The sequence below is a fragment of the Desarmillaria tabescens genome (assembly GCF_030435595.1).
Source record: "Desarmillaria tabescens strain CCBAS 213 chromosome Unknown EV420scaffold_37, whole genome shotgun sequence".
NCBI classification, from domain to species: domain Eukaryota; kingdom Fungi; phylum Basidiomycota; class Agaricomycetes; order Agaricales; family Physalacriaceae; genus Desarmillaria; species Desarmillaria tabescens.
In genome coordinates, this window is record NW_026848336.1 from 235454 (window position 1) to 252553 (window position 17100).

Sequence of the window (17100 nt, forward strand, 5' to 3'; positions counted from 1 at the left end):
ATAAAAGCACAAGTGGATTGCCCAGTTCCGGGCTATAAGGATGCTCTTCTCGTCTAGCACCCACGAGCCACAAAATCAACGAAGGATATCATAACAGGATGAGGGCGCAACGAGTAAGACTGTAAAGAAAAATTTTGGAACTCAGATCATTTTGTATTGCTACGGGAAATTCCGAATCGGAGTTTGAACCGTGTATATAAGCCCGCCAACCGGGAACGAACCTTATCGAAAGTTTTCACCTCGCACGTTGATATTTGAGGTTCATTCTCTTCCTCTCCAAGGATGGATCTTGAACTGAGCGAAGGGAGAAGGATACCTTTCACCTAGATCGCGTGGACTTTCTTGTGTCGCTTGCGGCCCGTATGGAAGGGATATTTTATTTAAATATGGCTTTTATCAGATTTACATTTGTTGCGTAGTTTTGAACACGTCCTGCTTCGCAACTCCGGGATTTCACTCTGGATTCTCGTAAAATTTCTCTGGATGCATTACTCGTGATATAAGGTAGCTGTGATGAAGAAACTCCCAATGAAGCGACCTGAGGACCTATGCAATGGTGAATTGCTGCCTGAAATGCGGTGCAGGTAAAAGTCCCGATCGGAATGGCGCTCGGCTACCATTCATTTCTTTCTTTTAATTACCACCACCATCGGTACCTTTTCCTTCATTGTAGGATCCGGAAGGACCTTTACATCGCCTTGGATGCATATCAGTAGCTCACCTCAGCCAATGCGACAGCAGTGGGGGCTGTTGGACCCTGGCTTTGACATATCTTGTAGGGTCTTTCGTGATATACGGTCACGGGAATCAAGGAACTGCACTGCCCTCCCTTATCGTCCTCCCCATGAATGCGAGGATATCTTGATGTCATTTATTGGCCGTTATATTTATCTCGGCAGCAGGATGCTCCCGTTAAAAGGTTCAGAAGTTTCATCAAGAACCCAGTTTACGAAATGACCTCGAATATCACGTTCGATTTTGGAGAGCGACTGGGTATCTTTCTCATTAGAGGCAGCTAGGTGAGTTTCCTCTCGGCTTTTCTTGTCACTCATTGAACATGTCGTAGTTTATCTGCCCTTTCGGTTGCGACTCTGCTTGTCTATGTCGGATTCAAACTGTTTCGGCGTTTCCAGGCGCCGCGCGTACTAAGGAAGCACTCCATGGATGTTGATGATTGGGATGCGAGCAACTCAGTTTATTTTATAAGCCTTATGTGCGCAGAGCTTGTCCAGGCGCTTGGTGCGTAGCTGCTTTTCTATCACCTTCGTCGGCACCTTTTGATTCCCCCATAGGCGGACTTTTGAATATACAATGGATCATAGACGCTGTAAGAATGCCAATCATATCTCTATGCGCTTTTGCAGACTGTTCTGTTCCAGGAGGTCACTGAAGGCCCCTTGTGCAAAGCGCAAGGCATCTTGAAGCAGATGGGTGACGTTACAGTTGCTCTCACGCAGGCATCTCAAGTTCCTATCATGAATGTAGACTGATACATTATCTATAGGTCCCTTGTACGTGTTTTTATTTTCATCGGGCATGCGGTCTAACACTGCTAGTAAGCCCTCGCAATTCATACATTCAATGTCCTTGTGATGCGGTGGCGGGTGCCTCCCTTGTTGTCCGTTTTCATCATCTCCCTCATTTGGATCTTCATCGCCTTGAACGTTGGCTTAAGCTCTGCTACGCATCCGGGAAACTACTATGGGAATACAGGATATTGTGCGCTTTATTCTTTAGTCCTTCACCCCGGCTCATTTCCATATGTAGGGTGCTGGATTCGAGATGAATATAGTGTTGAGCGAATAGCTCTCGAGTATCTCTGGCTCTGGATTGCTCTTGCCGTTATGGTTATATTATATGGCCTGATTGCTCTGGTCATGCGGGGGTTCATCGTGCTTGATGAGGGTATTCACTTCATGACACAACGAAATCGTAGATGGCAAGACTTGACCGCAGCAGATGATGAAGACGAGCGGCAATCCAAGGCTGTAGCAAACCTCATGCTATTGTTGGTCCATCTGATCTATCAATTTTCATGCGCAGTCTGATGTCTCTCAGTTATCCCGCGGTGTACGCTATCTGCGTATTTCCCATAACCATTGTTAGGTGGCTCTCTTTTAGTGATGGAGTATATGTTCCTCCGGGAGCGACATTTTTTGCGGGCATCCTTTTTTCGTCATCAGGTCTACTCAATTCTATTTTGTATACGGCAACTCGTCCCAATCTAGTGCCGTCCAGCAATAACACCTCCCGGAATTCCCGAAGCAAAGCTTGACGACCACTTTCCAGGTCGGCCGGCAGATTTCGGCCCGGACACTGACGAGGAATCCCTTTCCCATTTACCACAGGATAGAGATAGATAATGTTAGGAGCCGCTTATCCGTCGGATTGTACTGATCATCTTGTACGTGTTCCTCGATGTCCCTCGCAAAAGCGGGATCTGATCAGTTCACCAAGATCAACTTTTGTTGTACTTTTAAATAAACCTCATCCTTTGTACTCACTGTGCCTCGAACTGGAAGAATTCAACATCGCTGAGATGAAATGTGCCCGATTTCCTCTACGCATGACCTTTGCAGGGCTCATAATAGAGAAGGCTTCCCGATGCACTTGCTTAGCGTTGCTTTCCACAGGAGATGAGCCACTCCCGGAGGCTACTCGCGTTTCAAGGGTCTCATATACCAAGGTTTCTAGGTACTAAAAGGAGGCAGGTTACTTGCTTTTTCCTCCTCTAAGTCAACTATGTCTCCTAGTTACGTTCGATCACACAGCGGAATATTTTGAGAGCAAATAAATACTAGAGCGGTATCTAGCTGTTTCCGCTATTCCCACCTCACTGTTGATTTCTCTCTGTCAGAATGTCCACCTCGAATTCGGAAACTTACGATATTATCTTCGCGGGGGGTAAGAGACAAATCTCCCTAGCCTTCACTCGTTCTAACTTCGTGTAGGCGGGGCTGCAGCGTGCGTGGTTGCAGGCCGACTAGCGGAGGTGGATCCGTCGCTCAAAATTCTCGTTAGTTCACGCATTTACTCTTTCATGATGACGTTGACAGCATTTACCAGATCATCGAAGCTGGGGCACATACGCGCAGTCAAGATCAGCATGTACAGCCCGGGCGTTATCTCGGAAACATGGCTAATCCAGCCCTGTTCATGCACTATCTGGCGAAGCCAAGCAAGGCTCTCGACGGACGGCAAGCAGCCGTGCAGACCGGTAAATGCGTTGGCGGGGGATCCTCCGTTAACTGTGAGTCCTCGAGTTCCTAGAATAAGGCAGGATGCCTCAAGATGACTCCGCAGTCATGATGTACACCCGCGCTTCAGCATCAGACTTTGATGATTGGGAGAAGGTTGGCAATCCCGGTTGGGGATCCAAGGATTTGATTCCATTAGCGCGCAAGGTCAGCTCGGGTATTTTTCTGTAAGGCATTTTAGATAACTTGAAGCATTTATCCAGCTGGAGACCTATGAGCCTATTGCGTCTGAAGACCTTTCGACCCACGGCGACTCCGGCCCCATTCACATCTCCCGAGGAGGCCATAAAACAGATATCGGGGATCAATTCCTTGATATTTCAAAGAACTACGATAAGGAGCGCGGCTCCACCGATGATGTTAATGACTTTTCGTCTTGCAACGCCTATGGAGTAAGCCGTAATCTGCTGTTGGATTCGAAACAGAGCTCATAATACATGTACAGAGATGGCAGAAGTAGGATGTTTCTTTTCTGATTCGGAGGTCTACTCATTCATTGTTGCTAGATATATCGGCTCGAAGACCGGGATGCGGTCTGATGCCGCCCATAATTTCATTTACAATCAGGAGCACAACACCAACCTCAAAGTATTAACAGGACAGCTGGTAAAACGTGTCCTTTTTGAGTACGTTCCCTATTTTGTCTAGTGCCCTTTGCCACCTAGCGGGTTCACCTAGAAACAATCGTGCCATCGGCGTTGAATATGTGGATGACGTCGACCAGACCGCAAGTGCTAAGAAAATCTTTGCCTCTCGTTTGGTTGTTCTCTCTGCTGGTGCATTTGGTTCTCCTGCCATCCTTGAAAGGTCTTGCAAGCCTGTCTTTTTACAAAATGTGTATTGATCTGCTTTAGGTCTGGAATCGGCGCAAAGCATATCTTGGAAAAGAATGATATACCACTGGTAGTCGACCTTCCTGGTGTTGGAGAAAACTACAATGGTTTGATCATTCACCGCTTGCCCATTAATTGAAATTTCAATCGATTCATCGACAGATCCTCATCTCGTCCTGACTCCCTACATTGCAAGCAGTGATTCTGACTCTATGAAGGCCATGTTTGAAGGCAAGGATAGCGAATTTGAACGTGCATAGCTCACAATCACCTTATGTCGCGATGAAGCTAACACTTTACTCTAGCGTACTTCAGACGATGGAAACAAGACGGGCGAGGACTCATGGCTCATAAGTATGTTGTCCTTTCACACAACCGAGTTGATGCTGACCGGTGCTTACAGCGGTATCGATGCTGGCATTAAGATCAGGCCTGTGGACAAGGACCTGACCGAGCTTGGTCCGGAGTTCAAAAAGAGATGGGATTCGTTATATGTTCCTGCTCCAGACAAAGCTCTTCTATGGTTAGGTCCTATTGCTGGGTACATGGGCCGCACCCCGGATTTGCAAGATAGAAAGCTGTTCACGATGACTTGTATCAGTGTATGTCCCACATCACAATAACTGCACAGGACTCATCTTCCGTAGTACTATCCTATTTCTTCTGGACGCACCCATATCACCTCTTACAGTCCGTATTCCCCCGTAGACTTTGAAACTGGATTCCTTGAAGAGTGTGTCCATTCTTTCCACACTTGCCAACTACTAAGCAACTCTAATTTGTAGACACGCCGATGTTCTCTCGTTGAGGTGGGCGTACAAACGTGGAAGAGAGCTCGCTCGCCGGATGGGAGCATATCGGGGAGAACACAAGCCTGACCATCCCTCTTTCTTGGAAAGCAGTTCGGCTGTAGTTGGCGACGCTTCCGGTCCCGTAGACATTGACGCTCCTGATATCGTTTACTCCGTTGACGATGATAAGGCTATCGATGCATATCATCGCGCGAATGGTGCGTTGGTCTCTCATATTTCGCTTTCTTGTTTGGAGATTGATCGTGTCAATTTAGTGAACACAACTTGGCACTCTGTTAGTCTTAATCTTTGGGAGCGCAGGGAATCTGTTTATTGACTTATCGACAGCTGGGTACATGTGCTATGAAACCTCTGCAGAAAATGGGAGTGGTTGATTCAAGATTGAATGTATATGGGATACAGAATTTGAAGGTGGCAGGTAAGTTTGGGGCCTTCGTTTGCTTGTCCGTTGCTCATATGCCACATGAAGATCTCAGTATCGCCCCGTCAAATGTCGGTGCTAACACATACAATACCACGATGATTATCGCTGAGAAGGCCGCTATCATTATTGCAGAGGAGCTTGGTATAAAAGGTGTGGGTACTACGGTAAACACAAAGATGGATGTTTTTTTTTTGGTGTGAAGGCTTAAGACCTCAGAGATATCCTAATACCTTGGGACTGAGTACTGAAGCTTTTTAATATGCGTAAATCGTTTGACAACGCAATTATACATATTTCTTTTTACGGTTCTTACGTTTCGGCACTTAAAGTAGCTGACTCGCGGTGGCGGCAAAGCCCGTGATCGAGCTCAGCTTCCTAAAGTGCGACCTCCGCCGACGACGGTCGCCAATCCTCTGGTCCGCCGGTCCACAGTTGCGTTTGCTGACAGATTATTTTTATTAGGCAACATGCCGAAGCAACCTTGCTTATGGTCGGCATACTTGCTTCAAGTTGAACAAAACCTGCCCAACGCCGAACTCTATAATTTCTTCAGGTTTTTAGGATACATCCTCCTGCCTTGCTATCTCCTCCGGTGCTTCGCTTTCAACCGAAACGACTATTAACAATTCACTTTGTTCTTTTTACGTGTTGACTCCGGACCACTTGACTACATAGAGAACGTTGGGAGTTTTCCAACTGCACGCAATTCATTTGTACCGGTTGTTGTCTTTTGTCATCATGCCATCGATTCGGTCTAGTTTTTTTCATCAGTCGGTTTAGCTTTCTTGATCAGTGGCCGAATTCAAAAATGCTGATATACCTGCGTTTCCTTGTTTTCAGGGATTACTAGCTGTTCCGGCAACAAGAACTGTTTTCTCTATGGCCCCGAAATTAATGAACGTGAATGCGAGCTAAATTAAAATAGATCTGTTTACCCGACTGCTCCGAAAAGAAACCAGCTGATACCATTGCGAATTCCTTCGCTGCATTCGCGGATCAGTGGTGGTTCAAAATGAGTAATAAAAGGTGCGACTAGGAGCACCTGGATGCCGCCATGCGCATGCACCCCGAAAAATAATAACGGTCCGGACAAGCACAGTAGTGCCAAGTAGAAGGAAAAAAAGAAAAATTCTTCTTAACATCGAAGACGGCCCGGAGGCACTATTAAACAAGATGCCAGCAGCAGAAGATGCGAACCATGATTACGATGGGAATCCTCCTCCCTTTACTCGGATTGGCGCTCTTGGGTTTTGTGGCATCGTCCCCGGTAGAGCTCATTGGGCCTGCACTCTCTCCAGAGGCATTCAAACGAGCTGTTAGCTCTGCTTATGTGTTTACCGCTTTCACCAGCGTATCCGAGTCCAATCTCTACGTATACACTTCAGACGATGGCACCAATTTCAATCTTTTGAAAGGACCAGCTTATACCCCGGCTACCGGTCTCATTCGTGATCCGAGCGTTATTCTTCACACAGAGTAAGTACCGGTGCCCTTGCTGAGGTATCCCAGTAAATTGATCACCTATCTTCTAGCGGAAAATACTACATTGCCTGTGAGCTGATTCTTCAAGCACAAACTTTATACCCTGATACCTAACTCTATCGAGATACGACTGATTGGACTGGAACCAACTTTGCTATCGCGGTTGGTATTCGTCATATGTGGGTCCGTAACATAGCTCACTTCCTCATTGTGCCGTAGAGCAGTTCTGACCTCCTTACCTGGACACTTGTCGCCACGATCCCCACCTCTTCCTCATTAATTACTCCGGACAACACATGGGCACCGGTATGACACCACAAAACAGATCATGTCGTGAGTGCTAACCTCAGCCTCCCAAGGAATTCTTCAAAGACACCAATACCGGAAAACTGAATATCGTCGTCTCTCTCTCAACCGGCAGCTATGGTCCTTTCTTACCCTACCTATTTACTGCCAACGACGACACCCTCACGTCATGGAGCGGCCCCGTCGTTATGACCGGTATATCCAACTCGGGTTTGGGATACATTGACAGCTTCCCCGTTTTATTCAAGTAGCCTTGCCCTTTCTGCCGCCCAAAAACTCTGATCTGAGGACTTGCTCTTGCAGTGGTCAATATCATCTATTCGCCAAAGCAGAGACAAATGGAAAAAAAAACATTGAACACGCCGTTGCCTCGTCCCTCACGGGCCCGTATACCTTTGTCCAGACCGGAGACTTTGCAGGATGGGGGCACGCCGAAGGCGGGTGTGTCTCCATTCTTCCAAATGGTACCCATCGCTTGTGAGCACCTAGTCATCTGTATTTTGTACGGTAACCTTAAAATGAAGCAGATATGCCGATGGCTACGATTCTGGCAAATACATCTACTCGGATTCCACTGACCTCTACAACTGGTCTTCCTATCAAATTCTTCCTGGTGGTCTGAACGGGTTTGTAAGGCATGGCACGGTGTTAAAGCAGTAAGTAGTCCAGAAGAGTCTAGATACCAGTTCTGCGAAGGTCATTCATTTGTTATGTGTTCGATGTATATACAAGACTCGGGAAGGCCTGAACTACTCCAGGCCTTCACCATAAATATACCGTGCGTGCTACTATATGGACAAATGCATCTGAGGCGTTATCATGAGAAAAATGTAGACGGTTGTTGTCCGGAAGGTATGCGTACGCCTATGTGTCGAAATAGTAAAGGAACAGAAGTACAACTTCCATTCTGAGTCAACTTCGACGACCTAGCATCGTCATAGGCACACGTTACCCCTCACCGCAAAGATGCCTTGGATGCCCTCTTCGTCACTTGGGTCTCCTTCACTCCCTCCACACCACTTGCCGTCTTGATGTTGACCAGCACTTCCCGGCAATACCTCAGCTTGTCGACGAGCTTCCCGTTGAACTTCGCCTGCGCCTCATCGATATTGCCAGCCTCCGCCTTCAATGCCGTAGCCATAATCTCGCTCAACGTCCAGCGTGTCATCTTATAGTGCTTATCGATATGCGTCACCAATAGTCCATGCGAAGATAGGATGATCTTCGAATGGTCGTAAAAGTTGAACTGCTCCCGAACAGACATCAGTGACAATAATGGGTGATTTGCGGGGAAACTGACTTGTAATACATCGTGACTCATCTTGAAGACGATGACATGCTTCATCCTTAGGTACTTCTGCACCCAGTCCATGCCCTTCGTCCTGTCTACGTCCTCAAACGTGTACTCATATTCTCCATATAGACGATCCATGATATACCGCTCGAAGTGCTTCAGCAGATATACCTTGTTCTTCAAGTCATCTGGGTATTCATCTACCGTGTACGACTTCTTCACGAACATGACCCCCTGTTTCCTTGCCGCCAGGTAGTCAAAGTGCCTACCAAGGAACCGATCAGTCCATATCTCCATGCGATAGAATAGGTTTACCGTTTATCAGCACTCAGGATAAGGCTTGTTGTGTCGTTGAAATGAACGCCAACGCTACCATCGGTCAGAGCATAGCCCATGCCATATTTGTTACAGTAATCCACCCAGGAAACGATGAACACACGTTCCTCGGGAAGAGGAAGCTGTGGATCTTCTCTAGGGTCACGGAATAATTTCCCCCGCTCCTTTGCATCAAACGCAAGCGAGAGCACATGCGCAGCACCATCAAAGCCGGTGAGCCTATTTTTTAGCTCCTGCCCAGTCAGTCTTGCTTCTCCGTCTCCTACACGAGTTAAGCTAGCGAAATAAACATACGAGATGCAGCAAAACTTACGTTGTAGTCTGTCATCTCTGACGTCCACATCCTTGCGCTTCCGCGCCTCGTTCTTGACAGGTGGCATGTTCTCTCTCTCGTCCTCGGTATCTTCCTCCTTGGGCTCAGCCATCTGAGCGACGATCCGGGCTTTCATAGCCTCCACCTCCTTCCTCCGTGCCTTGTCTCTTTGTTGTTGCTCACCATCTTCCTCCCTAATGCCCTGCAAACCTCTGCCAGCCGCACGACCAACGGCACCTCGTCCTTTGGGGGGTCCAAGAGGTGAGGCCTGTTTTGAGGCCGCTTGCAGCTTTCTCATCAACGGAGATTCCTTGCTTCCCCCACCATTGCCGGTAGTTGTGCTCATTAAGAGCGGCTGCCTTGCAGAACTCAACAAGGCAGAGATGGGGGAGCCAGGCTGGACAGCTTTCTGGAACTCTTTCTCCTGCTGAGCGATGCTCGAAGTAACGCTTTTCATTGCTCCAGACGTCGCTGCAGAGACCTGCGACTTAGGAAGAGCGATGGATGTCACCTGATCCTCGTCCAAAAGAGCCTTGCGCTTGATACGTCTATAGTTGGCTTCGCTTGACACACGATTGATATGTTGGAAGGTGGGGATGCTCTCGTTCGCAGAGATGGGGATATAAGGCGGAAAAGTACCTTCGCTCAAGAAGGGGTGAGCGACGATTTCATGGACAGTCGGGCGGAGCTGTGGGTCAGATGCGAGGATACTCGTGATGAGCTCCTTGGCCTCGGATGATACTGGACGTTCTGGAGGGAAGTCATAGTCATTCTCTTTGATGCGGCTAGGCGTGGGTCGTCAGCAACGGGGCAGAGATGATCATCGATGAACGCACTTGTAAATTCCTTTCACTTCCTTTGTCTGGAAAGGGGGGCGTCCCACCACAAGGGTGTACAGGATGACGCCTGTAGACCATGTGTCGACTTCGAAGCTATGACCATTCGCCGTATCGAACAGGACTTCTGGTGCAATATAGTTCGGTGTTCCACATATTGTCTTCTTACGTTCACCTTCGTTCTCGATGAGGGCGGCAAGACCGAAGTCTCCCACTTTGATGTTCATATTGGCGTCCAGGAATATGTTGCCAAGTTTGAGGTCACGGTGGATGACCTGATGGGTGTGCATATAATGGCAGGCACCGAGGATTTGGACCATAAAGAACCGAGTTTCGGGCTCGGTGAAGCGTCTACGTCTGCGTAGGAGATCCATGAGGGACCCACCGAGGCAGAGTTCGAGGGTCATGTAAACGTTTTCGTCATCTTCAAAGCAGTCCATAAAACCGACAATGTTCGGATGTTCGAGGGATCTGTGGATCTTGATTTCGGCGTATAACTATGCAAATTCACTCAGTGACTGGTAGCCGGATGGACGGGACTCCCAACCTTGGTTTTTGCCTTCTTGGTCTTGAGAGAGCTCTTGGTAACCACCTTACATGCCCATTTAGATCCTCGAACATCTCTTACTTCGTATACCCGAGCGAACCCTCCCTATCATACACCAGATGCATTAGCAGGAAGACCACGAAAATTGCCACCTCACCTCTCCCAAAAAGTCCAATCGGTGGTATACCCTATTGTTCTTGCTGTCGGAAATGACCTTCGGCGGTGACGGCGGTGCAGTTTTACTGTTCTGGCGAGGCAAAGGAGGTGACGCTGGCTGTTTTTGTTTCTCAGCGGGTTTCGGTGGCGAAGCTGGTGGCCTTGTAACGTAGTTGTTGACGACGTTGAGAGGATAGCGCTTGGACGGTCCTGCGAGGGGTGGCGCTGGCATCCTGTTGTATGCCTGCATAGGATAGACGTGAGCTGACATGAATCTTGAATCTTGAGGAAGGCCTAACGCCAGATGATGGGACGAGGAAAAAGACAGGCCACTGCAAGTTGAAATCCGCGCGATAGCCTCGTGGCAAACACGTGACTTGGTCTAAGTTCAACAGCATCACATGATCGTGACTTTTAACGTAAGCGTCAGGTAATCGGCGCCGAGGTCCGACAGAGGCTTTGACCAGGACCTATAGCCTCGCTTGTCTACCTTAACAAAGCTTGACAAGTGTCGTGTGTGTGCTTCGACTGTCTTTATCCCTTCAAATGTCAGAAGTCCGATAGCCTCGTGTAGGCTGCGGGATTCTTTTGCGACGCCACCAATTATGTACTAGAAGTTAGAACGGACTTGTTTTGTCTTGAAATAGTTGCACCTGATAAATCGCATGTAAAGACATTCTGAACAGTCATGCGTGATAATGACATTGGTTAGCCGCTCATGTATGATATTTTAGTCTCGAGAGTCACTCCTCGTATTCGGGCAATTCCTGACTGCACTGTGCAGGCATACCTAGAAGGCGCCTTTGACCAATACTACTAGTGGTAAAAAAAAATGGTTTCGAGTATGCAACTACCAGTAAATAACGGTATGCGGCAGTTCGCTTCGCGTGTAATATTAATATTTTCGTCTATGAAGAGTTGATGAAGAGTCGGACTGCATTTTTGTGAGGGAAATAGTCAAAAGGAACGGACTGTCCTACCCATGATAATAATATTAATGGCTATTCTCTCCTTCTTGATTGACGGTCGTACGCAGATGCATAATATCCCCGCCTACTGGCATGAATCGATGTTCTGCATCTTGTCAGTTACGTAATATACGACTTTTGAACTTTCTTTTCTCCGCCACCGTTGTGTAACAGCCTACTCTCCCGTGCCAGGCCCTCTCAGCATAACAATTCAGGTTCACGCGACGCAGGTCATAGCTTGCGTGAATTCAAAAACTACATCTCATGGGAAGGGTAATTACCATCATTCAAAGACAACGGCCTAGTGGATGTCACGCCGGCAGCCTTTGCGCTACGAGTTTCTCACACCACCACAGCTTCAAAGCCTAAAGTTGAAGAGCCTGGCACACATGGACGAAGCAGTGTTGACCCTGATCTTGACTTTGGCCGTCCAATTCGGGATGACACTTGCTTGAGACTTCCTTTGTCCATCCGCCCGTTTTGTCCAGAATCTTACTTCGGTCCTCTCCGCGTGTATCTGACTTTGTCCAAAGTAAAGGTGCCACTCGGAGGCTGTCTACAGCCCTCAGCTGCATTATGGCCTGTACGAGGAGGAAGTCGGCTGACGGTCGAGCAGAATCATGAACTTTGTCGTTCGAGCGTCTACTAACGACGTAGCACGCTTTTTTTGCTTGTGAGATACTTTGCTCAGTTGCCACTTGAAGTGGTGTCGCTATCACCTGGCCAAATATGGAATTCAACCTCCGACGCTATTGTACTGGCTTGCAAATATTTCACTTTGACCGCCAAGATATATATAATAATGCACCTTGCCTTTGACCAACACTGCTCTGTCACATCCCTCCCTACCTGAAAATTTCTGCTCTCTGCGTCGTTGCAGAGCACGCCAACATCTCGGACTCAGAGGTCCAAGTTACACATCCGTCGCTGTCTCGCCAATGTCGCAATATACGTGAGTCCAACAAAACTCTGTCGATATTATAACGTGCTCATGATGTATTGATTTTAGACGCGTCCCTCGAACTGTCAACCAAGACTACTATAATTTCGACGCTGCCACCGAGGAGACACGCTCTACAAAGCAAGGAGAGACCGCCGATGACGCGGAAATTGAGCTACTTATTCGAAGTGTCATTCCCTTTACTTCACAGGATCCTCCACGCCCTTCGAAGTGCGTGCTTATAGTTCCTCCCGTTTTATGTTTTCGCTGATCATACCTACCCTAGTCGTCGCGGTCGAGCACCAGATTCTCTAATATTCGGGGAGCCTGAAGAAACGACGAAGGATACATCACATAGTCCCTCTGAAGAGTCACCATATGATTTATCTACGGTCCTATCCATATTGGACGCGCAACTCCTTGAAGAGAATGAAGAGGAAGATGAAGATTTGGAGTTCGTTCCCTTATACATCCCTGAAGATTCGACTCTCAACCCATCATTCCCGCTACAAGATACACAGCGGAAGCCTCCGTCCCATACTTCCACTGTTCGAAGCAACGATATCCCAATTTCTCAGCCGACACCCCAGGCAGCTTCTGTGCCAGTCTCTCAGTCCAATGACTACTCACCCCCAACTCAGCCCAGTCCCCCTGTCGTTGTCCACGATGCCACCCAACAGACTCTTTTCGACACTGAGATGGAGCCTTCTCATCCGCCCCCGAACAGATCGTTCAATGAATCTTCCTCCGAACATGTGCAGTTTGTGTCGCCGTCTCCATGGCATGCAACAATCATGCCACATTCTCCGTCTACTTTCCAGTCTTCCCCGCAGCCCCCTTCTCTACAACCTTCGGGTTCGGAGCTATCTCTTGGAGAGCTGCAGCGCCATCTGGCTGAAGCAGTCATTCAGGCGGTCACCAGCAACCCCGAGTTTGCCCGAAGATCTATGGATATCCGGCATGCTGATCAACTAGTCCCGCAACTCGTGTATTCTATGTTGGAACAATATCCAGAGTTATGGGAAATTCAGAAGTTGCTCTCGGTTCAATTGTCAGACGTTCAGGCACTAGCTGCACAAGTGGTAGCACAATTTCTGGCGATGCTGGAACTACTGCGATCGCAGAACCAACAACAGGTCCACCAATTGGCCGCTAACGACACACCCATGACGGATTCCGCCCGGTCGTACGAGGACAACTCCCCTGGATTGGGTGTATGTCTTGTCTTCGTTTTAATCAATTCCCTGTTCTCATCTTTTGTTTCTGCAAGGCCTCGCCTGAGGGTTGGCCTGAATCCGCGGTCGAGCAAGAACAAGAATGTCAACAGTACTTTGCCAGTGATTTCCAATTCATGAAGTTGAAGGATAAACTTCCCTCGGTCCCTGACGTCTCTGAAGTGCCGGCGTTTGTTCAGTTTTTCCGGGATACCTATCCGCTCCTTGAAGACGAGGCCATCTGGAAAATTGTAATGTGGTTTCATCCTGAGCTGCATGGCCAAAAAACACTGCACGATACATTTGTTCTACGAGAGGATGCTGTGCGGGCGGCTTTGGCAGAGGTTCGAAACTGGAGATTTCCTGGCTCTGATGCAGGTTGGTCTATATCCGCACACGAATTCTTTCCCTCGTCGCAAGGGAACGTACTTCCCCAGGGCGTCCTTTTCGTGGAGCAAGAATCGTGCATTGATTCGGCGCCTTCCTCTCCCTCGGCGCCATCCACTCCGAGGAAAGAAAGTTTACCTTTAGGCGAAATGTTCCAAGAGCATCAAGATATCCACATGGAGGTCCGTACTTTGATTAACACCTTTATTCAGCTCTAATTGATGGTGTATAGGACCATGAGGAAGTCCGCGATAACTGGGATGCCTGGTCTTTCGATCCTGAACCGAAATGGTCGGAGATCTATATTCCCTTGCATGACCCAGAGACGCGAGGATACAGTACGGGCCAAAGTGTTCCACTCGAGCATTCATACTGCGATTCTCCGTACGACTACCACTTCGATTATCCATGGCCCCACTACGAGCAGCCACACGCTCAGTACGAGATGCCGCAAGTCCAATACGAGTATCCGCACTTCCAATACGAGCAGCTACATACACAGTCAAATCAACCACCCGTTCAACAGAAGTCAGAGTGGCACGAGCATTATGCACCGTCCGAGCCGTCACAGACCGAAACATCATACGTACGGCGGGACCAACAACATGACCGACAGAGTCACGGTCTGGCTCACCGTCTTCGGCGTATGCTCACGTCCTATATCCGGAAAAAGCCTACTGAGACTGCGGCCGAGTCCCACCGTGCACAGCGACCGGACCGTTTACTCCAACAACCGTCTAGTCCTCCCAAGCCTACTCCCAAAAACTGGCGCGACTCCCAGGCCGAACGATACAGTTCTATTAACACCGTCGCACCCGAACTTATATATGATCTCGAACGCGAGTCCCCGCAAAACCCGTATCAGTTCCAGGACGAGCCCAATTGCCATCTTGAGCCAGAACCCCCGTTTGATCTTGACAGAGAGCCCCCAGAAGATCGCAGGTATCCACAGGGGTACCCACACTGTCGCCCGGCTGGTGATCCGTCAGATAGCGATAGTACTGACTCTGAGGAGGACCATACCGACCAAGAAAGCGATAACCCACCACTGCCTGCTGCGCCGTCCACCGATTATCTTCATCAGTATGTTCCTTGGTCGGCATTAACACTTTGACCCATCCGCCTCATTTCCCTCTCCCCTTTCTCATCCCGTTTTGTATTATTATTCTTATCATATCGTTGGCTGTATTTATAGTGTTTCTTTTGTTTCACGGACCTTTCGCCCTCTTTATTCTGTTTTAAAGTTTTTTCTTTTATTTTGGAGTAGACGCATTCTCCACATTTCAAAACCGTGTAGTACCAAGAATACATCTGGGGGTTCGCGACGGGGGTGCTTGTTTTCTGCTCTACTTGGTTGGGTGACTATACTTGAGGACGAGTGAAGATTACCCTCTGCATCGTCTTTTCACGTTGTAAATGTTACCAAATCTGATATTTGATTTTGCACTGGGAATACTGATAGGGTAGGCGCACTTAACCTGTCAGCAGGCTCCATACTAAGAACGTTACTGTCTTGTTTGGGTTGACCACAAACATGCCTGTTCGCGTCATGGGATCCAGCCAGAAAGGCAGTATAAATGTAAACCAACCCAATACCCAACAGTAGCCCACGCCCCGGCCCAAGATGGCGGGAAAGTTCAACTTTTTTCCCACTACGATTACCCTTTGTTCTAATGATATTGCACCAACTTGGGAATAGAAGAAAAGCATGCTACCGTGGGCCCATTGCCGAGTAACCGAATACTCTTGAAGTTGATGCAGCAAGCCAGATATAAGGAAGGCACTATGAACCTGGACGGCAAAGGCTTCGTAGCTTCCGTGTCTCAGACGAAGCACACGATATGCTACGAAGTGCCCATGCGATAGTAAAAACTACAGCGGAGGAAAAATTAGCCTGTGAATGGAGAAAAAAATATTTAGAAAACCTTTCGTAGGCACTGATGCCAGGTCTTCCTAGATAGCAGAGAATGAGGACAAGCGCACATGCAGGACGAAAAACCTACCCCCAAAATCTTTGAACTGTATATGCATCTTCCAGTCTCCCAAATAACGCTGGCGTATCCCTCTCACCGGTCACAAGGAGCAGAAAAAAGTGCTGGATATTCAACACCGAAAGAGTCCCCATTCCGAAGCCCAATAGGCTGAAGAAACGCCATTTGACCCCATACATTGCGATCGACTCTCTGTTAGCAAATGCAGGATTTGACCCGTTCAACGCACAGCCGGCATCAAGTAGTAGTAGGCATAGCCCAATTTTCAGCCAAATCTGGTGCGCCGACTGGTGGGTACGCGGTGGTAACGCCCCTGCAGGCTGGTGGGCCCAACCGACTCCTCGAGGGCTGAAACAAAGGGCTGCAGCCCACTGCAAGCGCGCCAGAAAGGGTTTATCCGATATTTGGCCCGCTTGCTGGTCACATTTATGCAATTCTTGTTGCACGTCTGTCGTTAGGACCAGGTAATCGGATGCATACAGGGTGACTGTAATGGTCCATCCGCTTATCGTACTGTCGAGCAAAGCATTGCTAGTGGTAGTGAAGAAAACGATGTATATGGCAAGGCTGGCAATAGGAAGGAAGAAAAGCGTTCGGTATGCTGTTGGTTCGATAGCAAGAGCGACAGAAAAGAGTGTAAGGAAGGTGATCAAACTGGGCACGAGGCCACCTTCCATCAACGATCGAGGTCAAGTCTCACGATCACTATGGTCAAGTTTGATTGTGTTACCAATCGTGTAAGCATGTCATCATAAAAACCCTTTGCCGTCACCCCTCCCTGTGTTTACGACAATAACTGTAACTGACGGAAACCCCATTTCCATGACGTTATCGATTTTTTGTGGCAAAAACAGGGATCTTCTTACTTATCTACAGATGTACTCGGTATATCCCATGAACAGATAACGAAAAGAAGAACCAGGAACTTTGAAGATTTCCATCTAGGTCAGCCGTATCAAACGGACGAAGGCCAGATTCTGCAACGCTTGGTAAGGTCAACTGTC

At 48.2% G+C, this 17100-nt stretch overlaps 6 protein-coding genes across 6 annotated transcripts; 4 read left to right on the top strand and 2 right to left on the bottom strand.

Moving 5' to 3' along the window:
• Positions 1–513: 513 nt before the first annotated feature.
• On the top strand, positions 514–2569 carry EV420DRAFT_1750560 (uncharacterized protein; the record flags this gene model as incomplete). The annotated part of the gene is made up of 9 exons (XM_060480332.1): positions 514–584; positions 674–712; positions 1067–1239; positions 1293–1327; positions 1365–1481; positions 1505–1511; positions 1561–1719; positions 1768–2008; positions 2059–2569. 9 exons carry the CDS (start codon positions 514–516, stop codon positions 2273–2275), a joined length of 1059 nt encoding a protein of 352 aa, XP_060327077.1. The 3' UTR covers positions 2276–2569.
• A 262-nt stretch (positions 2570–2831) lies between these two features.
• On the top strand, positions 2832–5633 carry EV420DRAFT_1338298 (GMC oxidoreductase-domain-containing protein). Its single transcript, XM_060468898.1, has 16 exons — positions 2832–2904; positions 2952–3016; positions 3067–3250; positions 3304–3404; positions 3461–3649; positions 3703–3713; positions 3764–3883; positions 3936–4064; positions 4112–4197; positions 4253–4342; positions 4396–4444; positions 4494–4692; positions 4738–4823; positions 4876–5099; positions 5157–5176; positions 5230–5633. The coding sequence occupies exons 1-16, from the start codon at positions 2859–2861 to the stop codon at positions 5524–5526; spliced, it is 1896 nt and encodes a 631-aa protein (XP_060327078.1). The 5' UTR covers positions 2832–2858; the 3' UTR covers positions 5527–5633.
• Positions 5634–6524: 891 nt separating this feature from the next.
• EV420DRAFT_1622055 (arabinosidase) lies at positions 6525–7774 on the top strand (the record flags this gene model as incomplete). The annotated part of the gene is made up of 7 exons (XM_060475769.1): positions 6525–6802; positions 6859–6878; positions 6933–6970; positions 7028–7114; positions 7168–7361; positions 7418–7591; positions 7642–7774. The coding sequence occupies 7 exons, from the start codon at positions 6525–6527 to the stop codon at positions 7772–7774; spliced, it is 924 nt and encodes a 307-aa protein (XP_060327079.1).
• EV420DRAFT_1706909 (kinase-like domain-containing protein) lies at positions 7638–10816 on the bottom strand (the record flags this gene model as incomplete). The annotated part of the gene is made up of 7 exons (XM_060479555.1): positions 7638–8363; positions 8415–8673; positions 8724–8994; positions 9058–9842; positions 9894–10390; positions 10441–10545; positions 10598–10816. Coding segments are annotated over 7 exons (2430 nt in total), but the record flags the coding sequence as incomplete, so codon positions are not given.
• A 1542-nt stretch (positions 10817–12358) lies between these two features.
• Positions 12359–15399, top strand: EV420DRAFT_764713 (uncharacterized protein). The gene is made up of 5 exons (XM_060483392.1): positions 12359–12516; positions 12574–12735; positions 12791–13718; positions 13775–14287; positions 14338–15399. The coding sequence occupies exons 1-5, from the start codon at positions 12503–12505 to the stop codon at positions 15217–15219; spliced, it is 2499 nt and encodes an 832-aa protein (XP_060327081.1). The 5' UTR covers positions 12359–12502; the 3' UTR covers positions 15220–15399.
• A 179-nt stretch (positions 15400–15578) lies between these two features.
• On the bottom strand, positions 15579–16773 carry EV420DRAFT_1275129 (membrane bound O-acyl transferase family-domain-containing protein; the record flags this gene model as incomplete). Its single annotated transcript, XM_060467884.1, has 3 exons — positions 15579–15977; positions 16031–16058; positions 16109–16773. 3 exons carry the CDS (start codon positions 16771–16773, stop codon positions 15579–15581), a joined length of 1092 nt encoding a protein of 363 aa, XP_060327082.1.
• Positions 16774–17100: the final 327 nt, after the last annotated feature.

Coding starts and splice junctions, on each gene's coding strand:
- EV420DRAFT_764713 (XM_060483392.1), top strand. Junction 12,736..12,790: donor GATCCTCCACGCCCTTCGAA/GTGCGTGCTTAT, acceptor TACCTACCCTAG/TCGTCGCGGTCGAGCACCAG. Junction 13,719..13,774: donor ACAACTCCCCTGGATTGGGT/GTATGTCTTGTC, acceptor TGTTTCTGCAAG/GCCTCGCCTGAGGGTTGGCC.
- EV420DRAFT_1338298 (XM_060468898.1), top strand. CDS start 2,859: ATGTCCACCTCGAATTCGGAAACTTACGATATTATCTTCGCGGGGG. Junction 3,017..3,066: donor ATCCGTCGCTCAAAATTCTC/GTTAGTTCACGC, acceptor AGCATTTACCAG/ATCATCGAAGCTGGGGCACA. Junction 3,884..3,935: donor GTAAAACGTGTCCTTTTTGA/GTACGTTCCCTA, acceptor GGGTTCACCTAG/AAACAATCGTGCCATCGGCG.